The sequence below is a fragment of the Varroa destructor genome, unplaced genomic scaffold, assembly GCF_002443255.2.
Source record: "Varroa destructor unplaced genomic scaffold, Vdes_3.0 BEIS01000006.1, whole genome shotgun sequence".
Taxonomy (NCBI): Eukaryota; Metazoa; Arthropoda; class Arachnida; order Mesostigmata; family Varroidae; genus Varroa; species Varroa destructor.
In genome coordinates, this window is record NW_019211459.1 from 17,357,656 (window position 1) to 17,385,142 (window position 27,487).

General features: G+C 42.1%; 1 protein-coding gene across 2 annotated transcripts in view; it reads right to left on the reverse strand.

Moving 5' to 3' along the window:
• Positions 1 to 764: 764 nt before the first annotated feature.
• LOC111252262 (uncharacterized) overlaps positions 765 to 27,487 on the reverse strand; it is a 45,870-nt gene continuing 19,147 nt past the window's right edge. For both annotated transcript variants that reach the window (XM_022809819.2, XM_086993412.1), the window contains exons 2-14: positions 12,829 to 13,293; positions 11,010 to 11,330; positions 10,339 to 10,682; positions 9,809 to 10,219; positions 9,322 to 9,619; positions 8,293 to 8,907; positions 7,721 to 8,064; positions 4,288 to 7,581; positions 3,541 to 3,994; positions 3,018 to 3,292; positions 2,294 to 2,662; positions 1,765 to 2,075; positions 765 to 1,478 (exon numbers count right to left, since the gene is read on the reverse strand). In XM_022809819.2, the coding sequence (XP_022665554.1) occupies positions 1,460 to 1,478; positions 1,765 to 2,075; positions 2,294 to 2,662; positions 3,018 to 3,292; positions 3,541 to 3,994; positions 4,288 to 7,581; positions 7,721 to 8,064; positions 8,293 to 8,907; positions 9,322 to 9,619; positions 9,809 to 10,219; positions 10,339 to 10,682; positions 11,010 to 11,330; positions 12,829 to 13,195 (7,422 nt within the window). In that variant the 5' untranslated portion in view covers positions 13,196 to 13,293 and the 3' untranslated portion in view covers positions 765 to 1,459. The remainder of the gene's footprint in view (positions 1,479 to 1,764; positions 2,076 to 2,293; positions 2,663 to 3,017; positions 3,293 to 3,540; positions 3,995 to 4,287; positions 7,582 to 7,720; positions 8,065 to 8,292; positions 8,908 to 9,321; positions 9,620 to 9,808; positions 10,220 to 10,338; positions 10,683 to 11,009; positions 11,331 to 12,828; positions 13,294 to 27,487) is intronic.

The following is a 27,487-nucleotide window of genomic DNA, read 5'->3' on the forward strand; positions in this document are numbered from 1 at the left end:
TATATATTGTACTGCATAAAGCATTTTAAGTCGTATGAAATTCACAACTATAACGTCATTTATCATACCAATCGACCTTTACCTTGAAGAACACTATTATTAAGACGCCGCCTATGTCATAACCTCTTGATCTTTTCCGAAAAAACGTTCACAACAACTTAAAGCAGAATATTCGCTTCATCAATCGGTTCTTCACAGCATTTGCCCTCCGCTTTGTAGCCGTTTGATAGGTTAGTCATATATTAGCACTGGTATAGTCTAATTAAAAAGTCGCAATTTTCTATTAATTTGTTTACGACTCTGCTCTCGCTTCCGTTTTGCTGAACGCAGTTAATTTGTACTGCAGTTGGTTACTAACATTTTGTAGTACTAGCGACATCGACGTTAGGTGTGATTGACGATAGTCTGTGTCACACACGTACAGAAATGGCGCCACTCCGAAGACATCATTATCTTACTATCTATCACTGCTGTAAAAGGAGCAAGTGGATGGAATTTCAGGACATATACACAGAAAAAAAACTACCTACAACTTGTTCCACTCAGACGCTCGTTTAAATCTCCAGCCACCGATTATAGTGAATCCGTACTCAACTGTATATACTAACATCGTTTTTATCAGTTTGTTTAGGCACAAAGACAAAGGAAGATTGGTTGTAAGTTGTGTGACATCATATGTCATTACAATAGGGCACTTATATATTTGCGTAGAGCCTATTGATGAAAACTAGTATATAATAATAATATTAATAATAAGAAACAAATGAAGAGTCTGATCATTTTATTTATCTTCTCCATTGTCAAGTATACATACAGCTCTCTATTAACCTGTCTGACACACGCTTTTTAGATGATAATTCCTCTTTTCTTAATTTTAGAAAATTTTGCCCCTAGCTGAGCAAACCACTTGCTTTTGATCATATATAAAATATGCGATTTGTTTTTTAATCGCCTTCATTAGTGTGTTCTGGTACTTTCTAACTAGACCGAATTCGTTCGAAGAAACGTTCGCTACTTTATATGATGTTTTTAATAGGGAGAGAGTAGTGAAAAAAATTACTGTGCTCGTTAAAATCTGTGAAGTGATTTTGAAGTGAAGAATTTAATGAAACGCTGTATCATTTAAGTCATTTAAACAATTATAATATTGTCAGTGTTCATCTAAAAATTTTGGTTTATTTTCGGTAAAAAGAAAACTCTACTTGGTCAGGAGACATATACCACGTGCAGAATAACCGGTAATCCGGTGCAACGGTTATGGGCGCCTGGTGTTTTGTTGGCCACGTGGTGTTCTGCTGGTCGAGTAGGGTTAAATGGACCACCAACGGCAAGCAGTTAAGGGGACTTTGGCCAGTGATCGACGCCGATTTGACTATGTTCGTGCTATTGTTTAATTATTCTTTCGCCGAGCCGCTGTTCTGTAATCTCTTTCTCGTTGGCTGATATGACGTTTAAGAATTTAATTTTTTTTGGGCGAACTGAAACGACAAATGAATGAGAACAATTATATTAGCATTCAGATCTTTACAACGGAACATTTAACACGCGTAGCAGGCTGGTCGTTTAACTTAGAGCTACGAGTCTACATGAACGTGCTTTTTTTATATTTGTCTTCCATAGGATATGATATACTTTTGTAAATATAATATTGTATTAAACTCTATAATCAATCGGCTAAAAATTCAATATAGCTATCTAGTCGGAATAATCGTGTTAGTCATGTGCTGTAACAGATGAAAGTACAGTCAACGAGTCATATCTTACGCGTTAATGGGGGGCCGCTTGCCATTCAAATTAATCGTAACCCCCGGTCTGTTGTTGTTGATTGCGCCCGCTTGCGATGGAGCATGACCCTCCACTATTGTGCCATGATCCTCGAACACCTCATAACTAGGATTATTAAACTCATCATCTACATCATCGTTATTATCAAGATGGCTATCATTGGAGTGGCCCTGTTGTGCCTCCATCCTGGCGAGGTCATCGGGCGATTTTGGAGGCGATGGGACAGGAGAGCGACGGCATACAGCGCTCATCACTCGGTTTGTCCAGATCGCGTAAACCGGATTCGGAAACTATTGAGAGGCGAACAGAAATCGGGAGTTAGTTAGACGATGACAAACACAACTATTTTTGATAGTTATTTCGCTTCATCACAATAGATGTTTCCTGGTTGTCACGTGTAGGTGTATGTACTATCCTTCGATGTATTACCATAGTCTCAAACTGTGAGCAAGCTTTTTTCAAAGGAAATAGGCTGTTACAGTTTTTTTTATCAATTTACATTACTTACAGCAACGGCGCCACGTGGAAGGGCGTCAGCCGGATCTACTGCTTCTTTTGCAAGCTGCTTCTGTTTGTTTCGCTTATGCATAAGTAGTGTAAGCAGTAAAAGGATGCACATAACTACGGTAATTGCAAGTACTGCCGCAGCTAGAGTGGTGGTTCGAGCGTCGACCGTACGCGGTTCAAGGAGTCGCTTGACGGCAAGAACTTCATTGCGGTCTGCGCTGTAGATGACCTCAACACGGCCTGAACCATGTCCTCGAGCATCCTGAGCATCTTCCTCCTTCTCGCGGTCATCCTCCTTAGCGATGTACGTGAACCTCGAGTTCTTGTATTTGGCCACCTGACTGCCTACACGCAGCATCTTGCCCATAACCTGAATGTAACGAAAGTGAGCAATGACAGTTGGCAAAACCCCAAGATGAAAACAGGAACGTCAGCTGGGCTGATAGCAGGCTCATAAAAATTATCATCTATCTGCGCATAAAAAGTATACATATACTCTATATTAGTATCTATCACATGAATTATCCAAAAGCCTGTTAAATCAATGAGAACACTCACGTAAGTATCAGTACACCTTTCGTACATTACATGCTGTCCGATAGTAAAGTATTTCTTAAGGATATACGTACGTTAGGAGAATATACGCGTTGCTAGAAGGAAAGCAATAACAGAGATTTATTACTTAATACTAATGAGGCGTATACACGAAACTTAATTGCACGTACCAGTTGCTCGATCTTATAGGCCATAGTAGCGCAATTGTTTCCTCGAAGTGTGAAACGAGCATGAATCATCTTGTCGTTGTTTTCGGGGGTGGCGACATCGTTGGTGCTCTGAATGCGGACATCCTCCTCGCGGAAATCAGCATCGATTGAGCGTAGCGCTCGCTTAAGTCCTTCAGCCAGCGCGGTTTCATTCTGTTCTTTGTCCACCGTGCTTGTCATGGATTCGGAGCCATCGAATGCCAGATCCATATCAACGCGAGAGATCTTCACAGCAGCTGCAACAATAAAAGCGAAAAAGTATAACTTTTGTGTTAACGTTGGTGTTCTACTGTTTGATTACAGATTTCTTATCATTGCATTATTTGCCCGTATAATTTAATAGCAAGAAAGATACGTTTCGAGTTTTATGTCTACTACGGCAGTGAACCAGCACTTCGGCCGGCAATTTAATAACAACAGCGTATGCCATCTTTCGATTGGAAAGGTTTGTATCAAGAAAAAACCGAAGAAGACGACGACCTACCGCACGTCTTTGAACCGGCTGTGAATGGTTCTCCCATCTGATGTCCCGCAGCATCGACGCACCAGCATTCTCTCTTAGTTGGCAGAGAAATGCACTGGGTTGGCTGGAACGTGCCCTCTCCATCGCACTCGGGAACGTACACGTGTCCGAGAACGGCGTTCTTCTTTTGAAGCGCTTGGCATTTAGGCATAATCGCGTTAATCATTTCTTTGAGATTGGCGCCGCTTTCTGGGTCTACCGGACGATCGCAATCCGCCGGTTCACCGGTGTCAGTATTTATCCAGGTCGCACGACAATCGCATGGGTCCACCTGACACATCGCAGAGGCATCGCCTGGACACGCTGCTGCTGCACAGGCCTTTACGCGGTCACATGGTTCACGTGTGAGTCCCTCTTTTGTAATCGTATCATAGGGGCAAAGCACCAAATCAGGACAGCGCATCTCGCAGGCAGCCTAAAGATATAGCATTAACACGCTTTCGTTTATTAAACGTTATTTTGTTAGCTCCATTGCTTCATAAATCGATATCTTTCCTTCTGAAAAATTCACGCAAATGTATCTACATTAATTGGTAGCGTTCTATGCTAATAGTTGATGTAGTACGATATGTATGGAAGTGTATCCCCCTTTACAAGATAGGAATTTTTTTCTTTAGCCATGATGCACCGTTTTCATCTTAGAATGGAAGGAGGTTCAGGTTTCACTGGTCAACTGTATTCAACTGTACCGTACAAGTATTTTCCTACCTTAGTTTCGAAATTATTGGCGTTACCACCACATCCTCCGTACTGAAATTCCTCACACTGTGCGGTGATAGGGTTGTACCACCACTTCATGAAGGCTCCCATGCATAGACCTCGTTCCTTCGGCAATTCGCATAAAGACTTGAATTTCTTGCATTGTTGCTCGCATCCTTCCGCACTCTCAAAGTTATTATCGTTGCCGTTACACTGATAATCAAAGCGTTCGCACTTCTGAGATGTTTGGTTGAATGTGAAGCGGATTCGTCGCCTGATTCCGGAATTGACGTGGCATGGCGCCGTCTTGAATGCTTCCTGGTCGCATATGGCAGTACAATCCACTTTGTCACCAGCGGCATCAACAAAATAAGGTACGCACTTGTTGCACGGATCAGCCACGCACATTGCGTCGGGGTGAGCGAAACAGGTGGCCAAACTACACTCGTCGCGGCAGACCTTGGGGGCCTGGCCTTCAGGACAAATGTCACCAGAGGATACCCGCTTCGTAATTGTACCGTTGACATTACAGGAGACATGGCCTTTGGTAAGGGTCGAGTCAATGGGCACACCGAAGCGGTTGACGCACCAGGCAAGTTGGCCTTGAGACTGGCTAACAGCGTATCCTCCGTCGGATGAGCACACAGGCGGGGCGACGACCATTGTAGGCGGCATTGAAGCCTCAAGTTCAGGTGACTCATCATTCGGCATCTGGCACATGGCTCCGCAGGGTCCGCTGCAGCATTTCTGTTCGGCAGGGCAGTGACTGTCCTCCGTACACTGCACTTTGGGGAACAGACAAGCAGGAGTAATCGGTAGAACAGGGCAGCTTCCAGGCTTTACTTTGTTTTCACTTTCAGCCACCTTGGTAACCACAGGGGCAACGCAAGCCGTTGAACATCCGTAGCGGCAGCAACGCTCCAAGGCCGAGCAGTCGCTATCATCGTTACATTCCGTGCGACACCCAGATACCATTGAATGAAGAATGGTCTCAGCGAAACCTCCTCGGGGGCATTCACCTTTTTTCATGGTCTGTGGCGTCACTTGCGGCGTTGCCTCACGCTCTTGCTGAGCATTGGTATTCATATGGTTGTGTCCAAAAAGATAGTTGAGCAAGGTATCAATGGATCCTTGTTCGATATGACGCATTGCAACGGCAGGGACCGGTGTTTCCGACTTCATTGTCATCTTCACTTCGGCGAAGTTTGGACCAACAATGATTCCTCCACTTGGTTGGGCCTGTGGTATAATAGGAGCAGCAGGAGCAGAGCCCTCACCCCCAATGAAGCGCTCCATAATCGAGGTAATGTGGCTCATGAACATAGCAGGGTCGATACCGCCTGGAAGACTAACTGATCGGTCCATTGTCGTAACCTCTTCGCGGGACTCTTGCATGCGTTTCTGCGGAAGAGGCTCACTAGAAAAGACCGTGTGCTGCGTTGGAGGGTCAGCAGGAAGCCGAACAAGAATACGCATACGGGGAACCGTCGACGACAACGCTTGCATGATGTCTAATGGAGAAGGCATTACTGGAGGACGCGGAACAATACGTCGGTGAACGACCATGATAATAGGAGCCCGCAATGGCACCACCACCTTTGGTGGAGCAGAATAGTCAGCGACTGGCTCTTGAATAGGAGCACGCCTCCGGTTTTGATGATAAGCGCCCATGGCTCTTGCAGCTGGGTCATCATAATCGCTAATTTCATCAGAAAGTGTTTCTCTCTTCGCGCGTCTATGATTAGCTGTGGCTTCATCGAAAACGACTTTTGGTGAACGACGAACCCTATGAAGGAGTTCGTGCGGCATTGGTATAATACTACTGGCCTGTCTGGCTATCATTTCAATGGGGTTGGCGAAGATACGCGACGATTGCGCCAGCTCATCCTGGAGCATTCCTTCAGAGAGCTCGCGAAGTGCACTCACCAAGTTACTGATTGTGTTGAGCCCTTGGTTGGTCCATGCGCGCGAGTTAACCACCTGCTGGGCTTCTTCCTGACAAGCAGTCAGGCCCTTGCTGCAGTCAACAATATTGTTAAATTCATCGAAGAAGACAGCTTTACAGCTTCCACAAGGATCGACGCGGCATGTGGCATTGGTGCGAGCCGCACAGATCTTCTCTCCGCAAACCTCTTCGGCATCACAGATATGCACCGGTTCTCCACCTGGACAGATGGCCGCGGGTGTAATGTTGCGCCCGCTACGAGTAGTCGTAGGATCGTTACAGTTGGGCGTACCACGAACCATGCTTCCGGCAATCTGGTTGCCTTTCTGATCAACACACCAGCACAGGCCAAGATCATGCATACACTGCAGTGGTTCCCAAGTGCCCAGGCGAGAATTACACTTAGGTATGTACACTGGAGCCGTTATTGTTGCGCTGTTCTTAACCCGCGTACGAGTCTTTTCACGCATCAACTCGCATTCTGTATATATCGGGCAGACACTCTCACATTCCTCCAGGCTCGAGAAGTAGTTGAGCCCGTGTTGGCAGTAGTCGGCGTTATATCTGAATGGCTGACATTGCTGCTCCATCGGGTTGTAGAACCAACGCTCATGGACATCTGTGGGCACATCCTGTGTCTGCACGCACATGGGCGGAGCACTAAAGCATATCTCTCTCGGCTTTGGACAGCACTGGGCGAACTTGCCAAAGATATCTAGCTGACACTTGTGGCTAGTAGGACATGCAACCCCACCAGGGCCACAGGTTAACAAACTATCGTTAACGAATAGTGAACTTCCTACCGAACAGACATTTTCGACCCTGGGTCGACAAAGGGCCTGACGAGAACATGGTTGTTTCGACTGCGAGACACAAGCGAGTTCGATGAGGTGACACTCCTCGTTCATGCCACATGACAGTTGCTCGCAGGGATCAATGCATTCGCATGATGACGGGCAACCCCTGCTGTCCAGCTTCTGGCCGAATTCGCATTCAACGTTGCATTCGACGTTGCACGACGTAGAATTGAGGTTGCTACCGGTTTCACGTATAGCAGTGCAGTTAACCTGTGGTGGTCCGCTGGTTCGCGTTCCCGGAATCTCAATCCCAGCAGTATCGACACACCAGCAGAATTCACCATGGCATTGTACATCTTCAAAGGCTCGAGAGAGCGGATTGCACGATGGGACTGGCATGCCTTCAGACGGATTCATCTGTCCAGCGTGAAACTGGTGCTCGCGGATTGTTCGAGTGTGTTCGCAGCCGCTCATCTGTACGGGGACCATACACTGTGTGCCACAACCGTTTGAGCAGCATTTTAGCTCATGGGGACATTGTTGATCAGCGCTACATTGAACCTGCAATGGTAACATCATTTTAAACGAATGTTGGTTTAGCAAATAAAAAAGTACTTATCAAATGGCTTATCTATTAGCTACATGCATACATAATAGTGACTTAGGTAGGAGAAGCTCTACGTAGTTTGTTACTGTTCACCTCGCAGGACATCGCGGCAACAGGCGTATCCAGCGGAATCAGATATGGGCATTGGCCTTGCTTGATACGGCCTTCATGACGGCCTACAGGACCATCGTTTGGTGGGACACTCTGGTCTACGGTGCTTAACGAAGCCGGAATTGAATTAGGGCAGCAGAAACCATGTTCAGCGTCATCACTAGTAGGAACACAGTGATGTCCCGCGGGACAAGTGTCTTCTCGGCTACTGTCAGCGTAGCACTGAACGACCTCACGGCTTTCAGCATCGATCAGGGGTGCAAGCGAGCCACCGTTGAAAGGACAAATTAGCTCGAGGTTTCTCTGGGCGGCGTCTTTGCTCACACCTAAATTTTACCAATGCACACAAGGTACAGACTTCTATAAAGTCATATTAACAGACGCTATGGTAAAAGTATAAGTATATAGTTTTTGCTACTACGAGACGGTAAAAGTACACTAATTCATATATGCGTGTTTCATAAGATAAACATAGCGGGTGAAAAATGGCTTTGCAGTTATACAAAATATCCCATCACGACAGTGGATAAAATAACAAAATATTAAAAACGTACATTTTGGTACAGGAGGACACCAACGGTGATTACATGGAGCATCTGGTTCTGCGAGTTGGCAGATATGGTCGGGTGTGCATCGAGCATTCTTACACGGGTTTCTGCAGGCGCACAGTGGACAGCCCTCAGCATCGTATTCGAAACCATAGTCACAGCCAAGACGGCAAAGAACGTTGTAGCACGGCTTGGCAGATCTTATTTGACGGCACTCAGCTTCACTTCCAGCACCGCCCGTGGTGCTGTTACCGTTCGAATTGTTTCCGCTGCTGGCGGAAATTCGCGAATTGCGGATCTCGACACCAAAGTCATCAACGCAGAAGCATCCCTCTGTATCGCACTGACGGGCTGAATAGCGTCCTTCTTCATTGCAGACTGGCGTTGGCACAGCGAGATTCTCACCGCGCAATCCCAGTTCCCGTAAATACTCACATATGGTTGACACAACTGCGGGGACGGAAGCAGATTCCGCAGGGCCAGCCGATTGCGTTGAAGCAGCTTTTGTGTCAGTCTCTTCTTCTTCTTCTTCGCTGTTACTCTCCTGCTCGCGTCGGTTGTTGACAACGACAACCATCGCGTCACTGACGACGCGACGCTCTGCAGGTCCTGTTGGCTCAACTGGAAACAGCAGGTCAAGCGTCGTGGTAAGATTAGTGAATTTAACATGGGTAGTATTTGTAATATTTGAGGTTCTACAACCGAAACACATTTTGCACTATTTGATTCACTTTCGTTGAATAATAATTATTATAGGCACTCTAGCCTCGAGATGGTGGACAGGTAGACTCGCTGCCAGATAGGCAGCGCGAATTCGCGAAAACCTAAATCTATTTGAAGGTATACTGCTTACAGTTCAGACAATTGAGTCATCGAAATTCAAGCGTCGATTACAAGTTTATCCATTGTAGAGCCGTAATGAAAAAAGATAAGTTGAAAAAAGGTATCGGACACTAAATACCCTCACGTAGATTCAGTAAATCATAACCTAGCGCATTAAAATTTTTTCTAGTTCTATATTTACAGTAGTCATACCGATGCTTTCCTGTGCTCTTTGGCAGCAAATTCCGCTGGATTGTCCTGAGGGAATCTCACAGTCGAATCCATCGGCACAGCGTTCAGCGTCGGCGCACTTCACGACGTCGACGACAATTGTAGGACTCGAGTTGCCGCTCGAATTATCGCTAGGCTGCTGGACTTGTTGCAGCTGTGGGCGGCCGGACGAACAAAACCAATGGCCTTCTGTACCGGTGCCACCAAAAGCCTCCGGTGGTGTTACCTTCTTGGAACAAGTCGCAGTCATTTGACATGATTCAGCCTTGCAAGGCTCCTCCTGCGAAAGAAACAACAAAAAAGCATCGCTATTGAAACAGCTATGTAATATTTCACTTACTTTATATATCGTAATGGCCTTTTCATTAATCGAAGAGAAGGTAAAGTTAGTATAAAAGAACAACGGCTGGAGGATAGATGCCCTCCACAATGTCGGTTAATACTTAGTTAACCCGTAATTAAAATTTACCTTAACAAATACGCATTCTTCGTCGGCTGCACAATTGTTATTCTCGCACGGGTCGACACATTCGCATAGGCTGCACCCATGCTCATCGGTACGGTAACCATATTCACATAAAACATCGCATGTCAGTAGAGAGCAGGCGTGATGAGACATGCGTTCATTCTTCGCTCGATCTTCAACTGCGACAGCTTCGTTGTCTGTCTTGGGCTGGTCTTCGTTATCGTCATTTATGCGATGGGAACGGGCAAACGCAGCACGCCCCTGACTCAGCCCCGCGCCGGACTGCTTTTCGATGACGGTGTCACAATTGACTTCTTCTGCAGGGCCTATCGATCCTGTCATTTGCTGCCCAGCGTCATTAACGCACCAACAGATTTTGCCGTTTGAAGAACACTGGCGTGGCATGAATTCACCCTGTGATTTGAAGGAGAAAAAGAAACAGGACATGTGCAACAGTCATATAATATGATATATAGCAGTCATATAAGACACCAAACTACATATATACAAAAAATTGCATTCCGTCAATTTACCTTAGAATCGCATTGGGGGATGTACCCCGGTTCCTCGACAGTTTCGGAGAAAAGCGCCGCCAGGCGTCGTTGCTGTTCACAGGTGGTTGAGTTCCGCGATTCAAGACATCTTGGAGTACCGCACGATGTCGCACAACACCTTTGGAAAGTCTGGCAATCTGAGTCGATGGCACAGGTAAGGCTCTCTTCGCAGCGGAAATCTGCAGCTACGCTCTGTGGGCACTCGCCTTCATGGACCTGATCGTTCCTCTCCCTTTGGGTTAGTGGTTCTTGATCTCTCGACGAACTTTCCATTGGGCAACACAATCCATATTCAGCATCAGACGGAACCGAGCACTCGTAGCCTACACGGCAAGATTAAAAAAAAACATAAATTTTTTAACACATTTGAAATAGTTAGCAGAGAAAGCGCTTCATTGCTTTAAACCGTGACGTATAAACTAGAGTTTAACCGTCGCGTTAACTCGCATTTAAATCTACGAGGACACCTCTTAACCTAAAGAAAATATAACACTAACGTCAATTTAGTGGAAGGCGAAGTCTGTTGTGTAAACTGTGCAAGTAAGGCAAACTTTAGAAATTAATCCGTTATGCATTTTAGTGAACTTGAGTTTCTGGCTATGAACAACTCAATCGAAAATTCTGGACAAAAAAGGGGCACGTTCACTTACCGGAGGGACATTTCGGTTGACCTTTAGCGACGCCACAGAGCAGAGGTCGCAAAGCTGTCTGGCCGTTTGTCGTCGGGGCCGATAGTGGCACACCGAATGCGCATTGACGAAGAGTTTTAGCACGTCGACAGCTTGTGCTTGGCACGCAAGGCTCGCCAGGCCGACAGTTAGAATCATCAAGATGACACTCGTGACCACCAGGGCATTGGATACCGGCGCAAGGTTGACGACACTCACATTGAGGACAGCCGCGGTCATCTGTTAAGAAACCAAATGGGCAGAGCATGCGGCAGGTGTGGGGCGCGCATGTTGGTCCAACGCCTACATTAAAAAAAACAAATCGGGCATCGTTAGAAAACTGAGAGTAGAAATACACTGAGGAAATAAGTATCTAATTCCTCACCAAGGCGTCTAGGCTAACGTCTGTAGATATAGGTAGTCACATTCATGTTTCACTGAAGTGCACAAGGAAATGCAAATTCAGATAAATTACCTTAAAATAGGTAATATATTTGCATACCCTTATGAAATATCGGTAAGTATGATGACTAAGCGTGCGTGAAACAAAGAACCTCTTACCAAGAACTGTGTTGCCTATTACGACCGCCTGTTCATATTATGAAGTAATATTAATAGAATCACTGCATAAATATATAAATCACCGAAGAACATACGCGAATTCCCTTATGCTATTTTATTTTGGTTTATTTTGGTCTAAAGCAGTATCACGAAAAGATCTATATGCCGTTAGTTCGCGTCACAAATGTATGTTAGTTGTTCCACACTGACCGATATATTTTTCTACCATACAAATTTAATACCCATACGTTCATAAAATTTGCTAATATCATATTCTTTTCTTAGTGGTACTACTATTGCTGTGGCTCCTTAGAAATATTAGAATTTAGTGTGTCACACTTCAGTGCGTATTCATTTACGTGAGCATAACCACATCGGACACGGATCGATGTGCGGATCATGATCACCTATCTTTTCTGAAAAGGCTCGTGCTGTGTCAGGACTCCAGGTTATCAACCGCTAACCAAATTTACCATATATGCGGCGAACAAGATAGGATAGTATCAGCTGCTCTTACCCCTCTCTTTGACTGTGAAGTCACGTTAATTCTGAATTATCAAGGCTGTCCGGGTGATATTTAGATAACATACTCCTTGAGTCACTTTTGCGTCGTCCTGCGCATGTCTTTCATGTTGTTACAACGCTACGACCGACCGTCGCGCAGAGAATCGAATCATTTAACGTATGTTGATAAAAATAGTTCCAAAATCTGCAACCCGTGAAAGTATACTAGGAAGAAAGCTATATATAGTGAAAAGCGCGACACTGAAAAATATCGCCAAAAATTTCATCACTTTATGGAAGGTCATCCTCTATTTGTGATGCTAACATTTTGACCTGTACCTCAACATAGAATGCAACAATTAGAAGAAGAATATCAACACTGGCTGAAAAGTTGTATTCTATTTATCCTAACTATTACCGCAAAATGTCCATGTTGGCGTCAATAAGGACAGCAGTGGCATCAATTTCGATAGTAGGCATAAAATTTTGGAATACGTTTTCATTTCGTTGCTCTGATTGGAGCGTTTTATTGAGTTTTTAGATTTCAAAGATTTTAGCCTATATGGACGAAACTTGATCAAAGTTAAATGCAAGCAGAAAAGATTAATTAGTCTTCGAATATGACTTTTGATTACTATCATATATACATCTCTTACAGATATGATATTTTGCCGCTGTTCTGGCCGGATTTGCGTGGGCAATTGCTTTTAAAATTTGTAACTAAAAATCTCCTTACTGGATGTTGTAGTTGTTACATCGTCCGGGGTGGCTGTCGTCGTTGTTGGCGCCTCCATGGAACTCAGCTCTTTTGCGGCTGGTTGAGTCTGACTGACAACCTTAATTTCATCCTGCTGTTGCGGTTGGACAACAATGTCCTGCTCTTGTGGCTCAGCGATAATGGGATTCTCGTTTTCGGCCTTTTTGGCGTCGGTGGCGGGCACCTGTACGGCTTCCTCGATCGCTGGCTCGGCTGGCGTGCTCGTGACCGTCCGAATGGTCAGTTCGCTGACAGCGGCACCGTTCACTGGCGTCGGCTCTTCCTGGGTGGCGGCGACGGCGACGGCGACGGCGAACACCCAAATAAGAATACACCTCGTTTGCATCGTCACGCAATCCCCCTCAACAACCGGCCGGAGTCCGGTTGTTCTGGTCTGTCAGTAGAATCGCCACAAAGGCGCACCCTAAGCAACAGCGCCTTCAACTGTAAAATAGAATAAATAACAATAAAAATAAATTAAATGAAACACTGTCAATTAGCCGCGATGATCACCACGATTAACATTAACAACAGGCCATCATTCAGTAGTGGATTCACACTGTTGGGGTATTTTAGTTCACTAGTATATTATTAGCCTCATTGCTGAAAAAAAGTAATTCTTCCATGTTTTTTTTTATTCCAGTTACACTTTATTAGTCACAACTACACCAGTATACTAAAAAAATGTTAGTTTGTTCAAATTTCACTTTGATGCCTTCGCACTTTATCTCTCTTTATATATATATATATATATAATTGACAATATTTATATGTGAGAGCAATAACATTTCTATCTGTCACACGCTAAACATCCTTGCTTGGCTAAACATGTAATCATAGCGTGAGCGGCTGTCAGTTAACTAGCCGAAATGTTTTGCTGTTAATTTCATAAATGAGGTAAGGTTTAAAGCCACCGATGTTACGAATAAACGCCACTCAGGTTGTCCCTAAGTTGTATAATGGCTAAGTTCCTTATGATTGTCCGTTCCTATCCTGCCATTTTGCATAAATAGATAAAATAGGGAAGTTGGTTCACAGATTGTCATATTATATATTTATAGGAAGTGAATAGCTGCTTAGCTAATGTACAATATGTTATAGGATAGATTGATCCAATTAAATATCCAATAGGATAAGTTGAGTGAGAAACAATAACCATGAATTTAACTCGAACAAAGATAGCAATAATACGTTGTTTGCAATAAAATGTATTAGGGATAGGAAAAGCAATACTGCACTGAGCACTGAGTAAAGTATATGAACGAGAGAAAGCTTTAAAGTTGTTATATCTTCCTGACGTTTCGAGACTATTATTATTATTTTCATCAAGCTTTTGGTGAAATTAACATCAAAGTTGAAATAGAACGATATAAAACCAAAAAATAGCTCTAAATTAACTTAATTAAATTAATAAAGTAACTATTTTCTGTTATTTTATCTGTTTAGTAGCAAATTGGCATAATAATAGTATCACTTTTTTTTTAACTAAGGTCGTTACCTGTAACAGATACGTCTGAGTGTATTGGTAATCAGCTGTACGCTTTTGGGTTCACTTGACAAGGACTACGAGATTCTTCAGATAACACTTAATCATCTATTTAATCATAATGACCAATTGATATTGAATATAAATTCTCACTGGCAAATCTGATAAGCGACTATATCACGGCAACTCCGTACAATGTGCTAATGAATATCCAGCGTCACGATATCCAATCAGCGTGGTACGAATGCAAAGAAATTTAGCTATAATTATATTGTCCAATAGGTTATGAAGTAAAGACAAATGTTTCTATCTATGGCTGTCGACCTTTTCGCCGTCGTAGCTATACGTAGACGTCAAGCCTGTTCTATTGTTTAATTTGGTTTCTGTTTTTGAGGACATAAAATGGAAAGTGTTTGCTAGGAAATAGAAAGGTAAATCGTTTTTGTCATGTCGTGCCCGCCGGTCAAGTATGCCTAGCTTCTGCAAGCCGTTGGCTTTATTCGGTTCTCCATATGCAACACAAGACGGTCAGCCTCAGCTAATAGTCAGGCGTGGCTGATTTGAAAACGGATTCGCTGCTGCTACGAGAACTTCGTGTTGCATTCGTTCATTTCCCAAACTAGCTCCTATTTAATTATTCGGCGTCAGTGAAATCTCGCCACATCCTTCATTTTTGCTTAGCCATTTCGACTCTGTAAACTCAAGGTCGTTGTAGTGTAGTAATCAGCACCGATAGTAAAGGAGCTGTGCCGCCATCGGAATCACATTAAATTTTAGTAACTGATTAGTACGCGCAGGGACTCGGCAGTAAGCGAGGCTTTCTTTCGGTCATTTACTAGACAGCTCAAGAACGCATGGCGCGATTGTAAATTTGTTGCGAATCGTCGAGCATGAATCGATAATAACTACACACAGGAACCTTTGTTTGTTTTTGTTTGGCCTCTCATCACCCCACAGAGTCTAACCGTTTTTAGATGATATGCTTCATAGCCACAACACGTAACATTATGTGGTGAATAAGCATGGAATTTTCCAGTTATAGCTTTTTATAAAGCCTGACTATTAGCCGAGCAGGAATTTTCGCTAACCGTTTTCACATATAGAATTCAATGCTTTTACTGAACTAGACTAGTGTGAGAACGTATTGTAAAACATCACGTTTCATGTGTTAGACCTTTTATCACATTCAAGGGGCAAGAAGAGATTGGCTGCTTTGATCACTATCCAAGAAAATACCTTGTACAAAACAGAGGAATGAATATCAAAGCGTACCAAGTAAAGCATCGTTTTCTCCATTTTAGGCCGGGGTAGTTCGGGACTAATGGCACGCAACTTTGGTCTTAATCTATGAGTGATAGAAGGCTCCGTGCTAATGTGACACCTGTCTACCTATAAATATCGTATCGATATTTTACTCGGCGGCAGTGCCGAATAGACTTTGGTGCAAGCTGATACCAATATGGTATAATATCCTTTATTTTCGACCGTCACCTGTTTGACTGAATTCGAACTGCGGAAACCTATGCCATTTTATCGGTCAGCACCTGAAGTTGATCCGATTCATCTCTCTTTCCACGGACAGAAGATTCTATTTAGGGTTGCCAAATCTGCTTAGACAGAGAGTCTCTGATCATATCTGTGTAGATTCCTTGTCCGTTCTGCTTCGTAAGCCTAATAGATAAACCGCTATTTAATAAAGTCACCGTTAAAATTTACTGGTAGTAAAAGTCCATCTCGCTAACGGATCGAGTTGATGCAGAACACTTATCACGATCAGCCGATTCGAAGTGAACCTTACATTATTGGCCACAACAACTTTGACCTTCACTAGACCCAATATGAAGAGTGCTTTTCTAAATCAGGCTTTACGTACCGTCGGATATGAAGGGCAACCGACCAGCTCCAAACGGGTACATCTCTTAATGCGATAGAATAGGTTCAACCAGCTAAAAAATAGATTTACATGTTTAGTTAAGTGAACTCCCTGGTTAAACCTTTTTCTTTCACTGATTTTATCAAACACTGTTTATAGTATTCCCGGTACACCTTCTCTAAACGTTCTCTGTGGTAGATCCTAAATGAATATATCTTTAGCTCCACATCGCTTTCTCTCCACTTTTATACCAAAAAGGCCGGTCTACCGTATAATGGGTCCATGTAGTTGACTACGATGATGTTCGGCGCTGGGTCATTTAAAAATGATATTCTACTAAATAACTAATGTGGCGATAAGGGAACGTGTTTCGCAGATGCCATTCACTGAATTATATCATAATATATTTGCTGTGACGCGGCTACCCCACCTTCAGAAAGGACTAGCCAATCACGTGAACACTGATGTTAGTATGATAAAAAAAAAAAAAGAAAGAGCCATGCTTAAGTTACCTTAACTAGTACACAAATAATAAGACAACAATTAAAACGTAATTAAACTACTTTGTCGACTACCACGGCGACTATTCATGGATGGTGGCCAAGAACGCGCAACAATGACTTCATTAAACAAACGTTATTTTTTCATATGAGCTTCGATGTATGGACACAGAATGAATTTTGCATTGCATTATGAAGAAGGAACGCTTGCGTCTCTAGTACATGCAGGTCGTATCTATTTGCTAGAACTTGTATATAGCACTATGAGAAAGTGGTGTTAGAAACAACCTACTAAATCAAATTTGGCAAGCGAGTCTTTTTGTTTTTCCGTAATTCTAAAAAATAACACGAAAAATATGTAGACATTTCCTTTATAAAATGATAAGGAACAGCTACGCTCTTCCTGTTCTGGTACCTAAGTAATAATAATTTCGCCGTTTCCAGTTAAAATAAATGGTCTGGTGAAAATATAGGATTCCTTTACTGTGTTACGTTGAAAAAATTATGAGGCACGTCAAAGCGTTTTATTCGTACATTTTGAATAAACTGCTATTTTCTTAGGAAGTATAAGAAATTCGTTTATAAACCGTCTGGCGGAACGTCTGACCATCCCGGACACATTTCCCTTAATGTCTATCGTGGGGTCCAGCTATCGGACTACCATTACGCTAAAAAGACACTTACCCCTCGGCGCCATTGAAGGTCCAATAGGGCAAAAGAGCAAATATCGACTCACCGTGATCCTCGGGGGGAACCTTTTTAAAATTCTGAGAACTCGTTGTAATTCTTCGATTGCGATACCTACCATGATTATCTGTGCCCCAGTACAAAACCGTACTTATTTTTGTTACATTCGTTACACTCGACCAAGTGGACCTTCCCAACTTTTATTATACGTAAAGAAGTATATATTTGTGCTATTACATGGCTTCTTCTTATTGTCTACGCAACTAAGTTTGTCTCGTTCATAATTTTCGCCGGCACCACTACATTACGAACGCCGCTTAGAGCGAATTTTAATACGAAAACGCGTTAATTGAAGTCGATGGAAGCAGTGTCGTATGAACTGCTAAATGGTTAGCAGCTAAAAGGGTGTACACGCCGAAGCTAAACGATAATACGATGACATTGCATGATATCATAGTCAAACACAGTTAGAATCTGCAGGAACTAAAATGTCGCGCAGCAATGGTGTTTCGCTTATGCGTACTTTTGTCCTAGACGTTGGCCACCATAACTAGTCAACAAATTAGGTTCTTGCCTTATGTGTATACTTCGGCCTAATATGCATACCCAACCTCACGGTAGTTTCGTTTGTGGATCGCTTTAACTATTGCAGTAGATCTAGTCCTTTGACATCTACTAAATATTCACATATGCATAGGGTTGTTTCTGTCGACTTTAAAGTTAAATAACTTTTGAATTAGTTGGGCTAGAACGATGATTTTACATACGTACTAGAAGTGCTTTCTCTTACCTTGACATACTTGTACCAGTGCTCTGACACCTTCTAGAGAGCTATATATATATATATATATATATATATATATATATATATATATATATATATATATATATACCTACTATCCGTGTTTCAATATGTAAATTTTCTATTTATGGCTTCTCGGAATTAATCGATTATGAAATATGCGTTGCCCTTGTTCGGGCGTGGAAAGCCGTGTCATCGCACGAATTTATATCAGAAGAATAAGCACGTTGAAGCCAATATTATATACCCCTTTGCTAGCGTTTCCATCAGGTAAACAGGCCGTCCACTTTTGGCCACCGTGCTAACAGTCTGAGTCTTTAGAAGAACTCGAGATAGCGGGCTGCATTCATTGTTTTATTTTCGGCGAGTAGCAGCACCTTACGTTCGAACCTACTCGACACTAGTACCGAATTCGATTTCTCTCCAGGGCGACGCTGTTCTCTTGCCTTGTCCTTCTTCTGGTGGCGGTGGAGACCGAACCGTTCTCCATTTGTGATAACCGTATGCTCCAAGCGGGTTTTTTTTGTTGAATTTTCACAAATTGCAGGTGAAATACACTATACGCATTTCTAATTGGTTCGAAGTCAATTCATAGTGGACCCATTTTTTGCTCGGTTTCCTCACTTTTAATATTCGGGTTATCATTTTATAATCTATTGTACGCAGAATACAAATTTTAGCCCATGGAGCTCTCAAACTTCAAGCTCTGATTTCTGAAAAGCCATGTCGATTGTGGTCGTCCGTTCCTATCCTTCGTGTTCCGACATTTCGTCACTTCCTCGTTGGTCTTCAAAACTTTAATCTTCGTTCTTAAAAGTGTTTATGCTCTTCACGTACTGTGTGTTCGCTTAAGGCGGAATGTCTGTTTCAGTCTCCGATGAATATTTGCAGTGCTTTGAAGGGCAAAAACTTGACCTCTTTGAGCGGATTCAAGACCAAAAAAAAAGTTCTTTAACTATTTATTCCTGCAGTAAGCTTAACCGGATCTCACACACTTTTAGAAAATTAGAGTATTTACCAGCGGAATTTCGTCATGTTAGCGGCAAGTAGTTCAGAAGTTATTCAAAGCTAAGTTTGCCTATAACAGCGAACACTTTTACGTATGACTCAACGTATGAAACAACTTACGAATGAGCTTTAGACAGACTGCAAATTTTTAAACTATTCTGTCTTCGATTACGCGATTCATTAAAAAAAAATTCACTAAAATGTGCCCACTGGGCCTACTTATTCACTCAAATAAAATAGCTTTCGATATTTATACACATTGCGTACGAAAACTAATTAGTATTAGTAAACATTGTTTTTCATTGCGTTAGTGGGAAATCTATAAAAAAAGGCAACTAACTAAGTTTAGACAACTTCTTATTATATAGTATAAAAGGATTAAATGAGCCGGAAAGAATTTGTTGTATTTGCGCGGATATTTTGAAAAAGTAAACTTCTCAGATGAAAACAACAACAACAGTAAACGTGCCACTTGAAATTGTAGCTTACTCTGTAAACCATCGGTCAATTTATCCGTTTGCTGCTCGGATACTTAAGCAGGAATTCATCTAGACATTATGGTAAAAAACGTGTCTACAACATTTTGGTAGAACATCCACCTTATTTCTCTCACGCTTCTCCGTCCGTTTGCCAACAACGCCTTGTTGTCAAAGATCATTCATAGGAATAGTTTTGAACTTCAGAATGCCGCATAAACGTAATAAATGCAAAAAAAAATGCGACTATATGGGGGAAAGCGTGAAAAAAGGTCTGTTTTCCACGTGAAGTGTTGCTGATAGGAGTGCATGGTAAACGATAAACCGTATTTTACGATGTAATCAGTTATGCCGCGCAGGACAAAAAGCCAAATTGAACTGTGTCATAAGCCATACCAAATCTAAATTTCCATAACCTTTATTATAGCGGTATGTGTTTTTGTAAATCAACAGCATGCTGGAAGTCGTAACGAAAATGATGTTCTATGCAAAGGATACTATTTGAGTCGGAACGACCCCTCTTCTCAGATGAAAACAAGATATATATAATAAAATTCGTCCGTATGCAAGTGCCGAAATGGGACCCGCTCTGCGTCTGCTTTACTCATCCTGCCGACCTATTCGTGAGCACCTTTTCGCCACCAATTGTTCAAGATAGCAACTGACTGGACTTTCATCTAAATCCTACTATTATTACAATACAGTCTAACTGTCATTGCTATAGTGGGTACGACTCGGCGCAAGCAACATTTGCATGGCAATGCCACGTTAAACCTGTCGCTGGTGGTCGAATCGTTATGCTTGTGAATCAGGGTAAATAGTTGAGGTTTGTAATTGTACTATGATGTACTAGGTCGGGCACAGCAATTACTGGGGGGGGTGGGGGTAGGAGGGCGTCCTGTCATAAAAACGGTTCACCACTGAGCGCTTCTGCCATCTGAACGACAAAGGCAGCCGGCTGCTATGTGCAGCCGTTGCTATTACGCCTGGTCTTGCAGCAGTAGTTACGTTAGGGGCAGAGGATCATTGCCTCTGATCAGTGATGCCATATTGGCACGAAACGATTCGCTGTTGTTGTAGTTGTTCGCTGGCCGCCTGACACTTAGACGGCTTACGTGAGCTAACTATAATTTTTCGTCTATGCGTGTGTCCGTTTACTGGAAGGGGACGTTGTATCTATGAGCTCATCATTGCGCCGTACAGACCACTTCAATTGACAATAGTGCAAGCACATGAACCTTGCTGGACTGAGCACACATCAGGAGAGACAGGGTATAGAAAACCATGGACATCAATCCGTCAGTCACTCACTTCATCACTTAGTGAATCAGCGACTCTGTCTGTCTATATATGTCCACTTGAAAGCCACTGTTACTGCATGACGCCTTTACTATCCACTGTCACCAACTCTATACCGGCACACAGCTCTGCCAGCTATTGAACCACTGGCGGCCAACGTTAACGACGCAGTCCAAGCTGACACAATGCCCCTGTGCGACGGCTGATGATCGGTCCGTCGACGACACGAGTGACCACAGAAGCCTGCGGGCAACCAGGCAGCGTCAGGAGTGGCACTACCACACGGTCAGTTTTACCGCCGTTGTTTCTTTGCGATTGTGTTGGTCGTAGTGAAGTAATGAATGAAAACAATCACAGCGACTACGAAGCGAACGAAAACCAGCGCCGCCTGCATTTGGGCTCGGAACGAATAGAAGTTGCTCAGCTGGAGGTAACATCCTGCTGCCTCCATGGGCAGCGCAGACATCACGACGGGGCATGCTGAACTGAAACCAGCATGGCACTTGTATCATCATTACTGGATGTTGGTGCCAAGCACTATGCAGCATATAAAATCCAGTTTACTTGATATGCATATTTATATTCTATGGCATGCGATCTACGCTTCCATAGATATATCTATGAATACATGAAATTGATTTATTTCGTATCATATTTGTTTAGAATATCTAAAAGCACGCACTCGCATAGTAAGCAGTAACCCGCTGTACAATGGACAACGAGTCGTATAAAATATTACACAATAGAAATGTGTAGGACAAACAAAGCATCTTTAGTTCGAATTCCATGAACCTCATTGGTAAATACGCCAAAACCGCATTTATTCATTCTTTGTTAGATGGCTCATTGACAATTTCCGTTTATTTACATGATTCTACCATAATATTAATAGGAAAGATATTACAATGCTATGGAGAGACATCCCAAACAGTCTATCGAACAGTTTTCCGTATTTCGACTTCCTATAATGTTAAAGAGCGTATATATAGAGCGTATAATGTAAAGAACGTAAGGAGAGTTACATGTGATTATAGGTAAAGCTGTAGTTGACAGTCGTTATTTAAATGACTATATATATATAAACTATGTGCGCTGGATAATAAGTGGGCATAGTCGAAAACATATAGAGCTGGGTGGACAGCGGTAGTTGCGCACGGAACCACATTCATTATATGTTGTTGATGTTCAGCTACAGAGGGCAGTCCAGCGTAGGTATTGTAAAAGTCGTGTCGGTCAACCGCAAGACAGCTGCAGCATGTCTCATATCAGGGTTAAGCCCAGAGTTCGAAGAAGGACGGCAGAAAGCAAACAAGGTACATGTTCTATCCCAGTCACTCTCTAATAGATAGATCATCAACCACGATTGTCACCCGTGTGCTTGCTCTTGTGTAAGTATAATATGTATGATAATATAAGATAGCTTTCATTTTGTCCGGTTTTTGCCACCTTGTGATTCTGGCTCGTTTGCCGATGATCATCATAATGCTGTTATTGATCACGATATTAATGGTGATAACAACGTAAATGCAAATTTTTCTTTTTTACCTGCCCACTCTCTTTCCTGAGTTCTTTGCCGCATCGACTTTGTTTCAACGTTTAACGCTTCTTTGTTGTTGTTGTTGAGCGCGTGCAATGGACGCACAGGCAGACAACTATTCCTCCTTGATTCGATATCTTGTTCTTGCTATAGAACTGACAATCACCAGTGCTGTTCTTAACATGCTACATGATGATGATTATTATTATTATCATCGTTCTATTTTTTTCTTCTAACTCAGTATTTCATTTCTTTTTTTTTTTTTTTTTTTTTTTTTTTTTCACAAAAACTAACTGGCATCGAACATCTCTACTAGACTTTCATTGATAAATCGCCATCTGCAATACTAACCATCAATATATTTATAGTATATATTTCCATGCAGGACGACGGAGAGAACCAAATAGAATATTTCTTCTAATAATGACAATAATAGGACTAAAGAACGATTGTTACTTTATAGCGAAATAAGAAAAAGAAGAAAGCTTGTACCGGACATCCAGCTGAGATTTAGGCTCCTTTTTATTCCGTGCCGCGATGTTGTTTTAAAGTATCGTAGCTAGAGAATGGGCGGTAACCGGTAAGATTTTCCATAGGCCAGCGGAGCAATAATCATTAGAATGAGGTCGTTCGTTACCTAGTTGTTCACTTCTCTGACGAATTAGAAACGCCCTAAGTCAGGATGCGAAATGGTTTTAATGGGAATTAGATCTTGATACATAATAACTGAGCATTTTCCTTCGCATCCATGTATAGTGAAAAACAAACGCAAAAAAATAATGCGTCTGTTTATAAAGGTATTTGTTTTGGTCATCCATAACATCCCGTCGCGTATATTTTCTATGCCGAAGATGATAATATTAAATATGTGTGAAATTACTAATTCAGTCTGCTGTGGAACTATTTTAAGATTGTTCGCAGAATAAGAGTAACGCTTTCATCATTGTTTTTCAACGTCACCATCTCATAATCAAAAACATTATTTCATATATATATATATGTGTGTTTACACTGGTATGGCGTAAACCACTTGTCATCGGAAGAGATGCCTTGATAGACTGTTGTCGACCACTCTTTCCGACGTTCCAGATCCTGCCATCGTTGACCGGAAACACGAAAGCCGACTGGGCGAATGCAGCATAATGTTTATGCAATATAATAATAATAACAATATATCATATTATCTAGCATGACATACATGTGAGGTACCCAACTCCGTTCAAACGATCTACGTGTCACTAGATTTTTTATAGCAAGTTGTTTCCTTTAGATATAGCAATCCATTAGTAGAAGTTGCATTGTACCTTGACCAGGCAACCTGTCCTACAATAAAAGTTTACACCATGCAAGTGCGCTAAACGTTTTAGGCCTGAAAAGAGGAACAATTATTATTTACATTTTTTTTTTTGCTTTACTTGCGTCGTCGCTCATCCTGAATTTCTCTGGTTTTCTCCGGCAAAGCGATAAGTCACATCAAAGTAATCCACAAGTTGCGGATATCGCAACAACCATCGATAGATAATAGCGAGCAGTAGATCTACTTGCAATCTCTAGCTACCAAAACGAAAAAAAAAAAAAAAACAAACTATAAGCACGAATTGATAAGCTAGTTCAATTTGTCGGAACTATTCGGTTAACAGGACCGAAAGGAACGAATCTGTCGTTGTCATCCTTAGTTTATAATGATATAGTTGGTAAATGACAACGTTAGGAAAGGATCTACCGAGACTGTGTTTACATATACAACACAGACATTTCATTTGAACAATTGATAATGTTTGGATTTTTTCGTTTTGGAAAATGTTCGGTTTTTGAATTAGCTGTGGATCATATCTGAATTAGCGACTACATTCGATACGCAAGACGCCTAGAATCAATAAAAACCCACGCTTTCACTTATGCTTTTCAGGATATTTCACAACGTGAAGCGTCTTCCATCGCCATTAGATTACATGTGACGCTAGGTCAGAAGCCGAATGCCGGTTTACTTCGGGAACGAAGCGTGTGACGTATCACGCAACGATCCATTAAATATTTACATGACCTAGCACTTTCTATGCATCGAAGCAAACCCGCCGTTTTTATTACTCCAGTAAACTAGCTTCCTATGCACGACGCTCTAGTCAACAGGTGGACATGGAATTAAATAATGTGATATAAGGCTCTGCGTAGAAAAGACAAATTATCTTAGAACGGGTCCTAAAGCCTGCTTACGAGAAGTCAGTTTGCTCACAGATCAGTGGGATGTGAAACGTCGAAATCAAAATACTACAACTCAATCTAAAGAAAATAAACGAATACGCGTACGCCTTAACAGTGATACGACAGCGTATCGCCAAGCTGCGTTTACCTTAGCCTGAAATGACTGACATCTATCTGAGGTCCCATCCAAAGTTGCTTGATCCTTTTGACTGGTTAACCTGAATGCTATACGATTTTTACGTAGCTGAAACGACTCGAAAATCGTAGGATCCTAGTAACGTTAGGCATCATGCGCGGTCCGAGTTTTTTGAGAAAGCGTAGTTTAAATAACACTATCCATAATAGTATTCGGAACGCAATATTTTTAGCGGTTATGGTTAGCTCTAGTAAATTATACTTCATTGCTTTCAACTATATTCACCCATGTGCCCTTTTTGGGTATTGCGGAAGGTAAACATCGAAAAGAAAGCACATTATTCCGTTCTAGCGCACTGTTCCATACTCACTCAAAGCTCGATGCACAATTACAATGGATGGAGTTATCACTTTTTATTGTTATTACGATTATTACATTGAAAATGGCCACGTGTGCCAGACGCGAAGAGTCATTTCCTATGAAGCACCGATCCGAAGAAGCCATCATAAGTATTTTTACAACGCGCTAATAAATGATCAATAAATTCTCCAGTTCTACCTCATTTCTGTCGCTGTGCATGACAGCAGGATAGTCAGTCATTCGTCTTTAGCATCTCTCTTTTAGCGGACGTTAAGTCAGTGCTCGAGTGCACGGCATTATCACGAAAAACATGGTAGATTTAAAATATCTTCATGCTGTATTGAATGAAAAGGAAACAGACCGATATCTAAATGGGTGTTGTAAAACAGAATGCGATGATTACTTCATAGAATGAAACGTTTCTAGAAAAAGATCGGTCCGAACCAATGATACGGCCTGTACACCTGGTGAGAGAACGTACAGTACCATTTAAGGGCAGATTGCGGCTCCGACTGTTAAGCAGATAAAGCCCAAATTGCTGATTCAAATTGCTGTTTGTAAATCCAAGGTTTGAGCGACAACCTGCGTTTAGCAACGAGTAGCAGCTACAAGAGCTCAGAAGGTATATGATCTGTCAGTCAATAGAATCAGTGCCACTATTTGTTTGCCCCTTAAATTATTAGCTATAGATAATGATAAGCTTCACGTGTAGGATAGGACTTGCTAAAGAAGTGAAACACCATTAAATTACGGAGACGTCTTTTCACGACGACTATAGTTGTCACATCAATATTTTAGCAATAGACTTGGAAGGACCAAATGAAAGATTGAATGAATCAAGAAATAAAAAGAGATTATTACCGAACGATGAGGAGACATGAGTCTATTAGACTGTTTGTTAAAAATCATTATGGTGGAACATTAATGGACAACTTATACTTGGCTGCAGTCTTCTACGCATGGCGATACCAACGCTGCTTTTTTGCCTACCGGACAAAAACGAAGCTGTAAGGCCGCGACGTTATTGTTCGTCCTCAGTCCTCATCACAACTCATCATTTTATATCATAAAGGATGCAAAAGTATATAAAAGTGCGCACTTTCTTCGCTAGTCCGATAAAAAAATGCCCATTGAATTTAGTTAGACAGCACTAGGCGCCTTCTATTTCTTTGGACAATTAAAAAATCTGTTTGTTCTACTTTACAAAAACAGCTATCCCTGAAAGCGTTCGATTGGGAAATATCGATAGGCAATGTTAACGTTCCTTTCCGACTCCTGGTGCGACGACGCAACAATTACAGGTCAGTTGAAACCTACATGTAGCAATAAACAGCAATGTCAATGGTAAAATTCTGCTGGCTAATATACATAATATTTACAAGTAATTACTAAAGCACAACAGTCGAATGAAACATCACGTCTTCTTCATTGAGCCACATTATTATACCTGATACAGACACATACAAAGGGTGAAATTGCACAATTTCGTAGAGTTTCACGCCATCTTAATCAAAGATGCCACCATTTTTTGCCGATAGTGTTGCAGATCCTCGGATCGTTTTAAATAGCATTGCAGTTCTGCAGAAGTCTTATTTCTATCCGCTACTCTGAGCCATTCGCTGTTGTGTAAATGTCAGAACAATGCTAGCTAATAACATGCATTATATCCTTTTGTTTGATAGTCCTTTATCCTTATGCTATCATCTTTTCAACAGAAATCCTCGATCCACGAACACGGGTACATCGATATGTAATCTGTCTAATATATTAAAGCAACAATAAAAACAAAGTACTTCAATGTACATATCAAAAAAAGGTTAGATTTACATACATTGTTAGAAGGTAAATTTACGTCGATTAACGTACGCACATGATTGACGTTCTGCATTGAGTAATGTCATCATAAAGTCTTTAGCCAGATAGTATTTGCCTACTTTTTTGCCCTTCTGATCAGTCGCCCAAACCGTTGCCAGTAGCGTTACCTTCAATATAACTAACCGACTAACTATACAAAATTGTCGTTGGTGGCCGCCTGTCGTGTCGCGTCGTGCGGTAAACACGTGAACGATCCTACAAACGCTTGCGTCTAGCGCTACTGTTGGCATCGTGCTTGCGGCTATAGTAGCATTTTGGAACTATAAAATAAGAAAGAATAAAGAAATCGCACGAGGTTACCCCTCATCCTCCAATACTTGGCGCCCCAGCACCGTCTTGTCTTTCAGTTATGTTACGTTAGTCGTTCTGAATGACGTAGTAAGCTGCCGCTAATGTA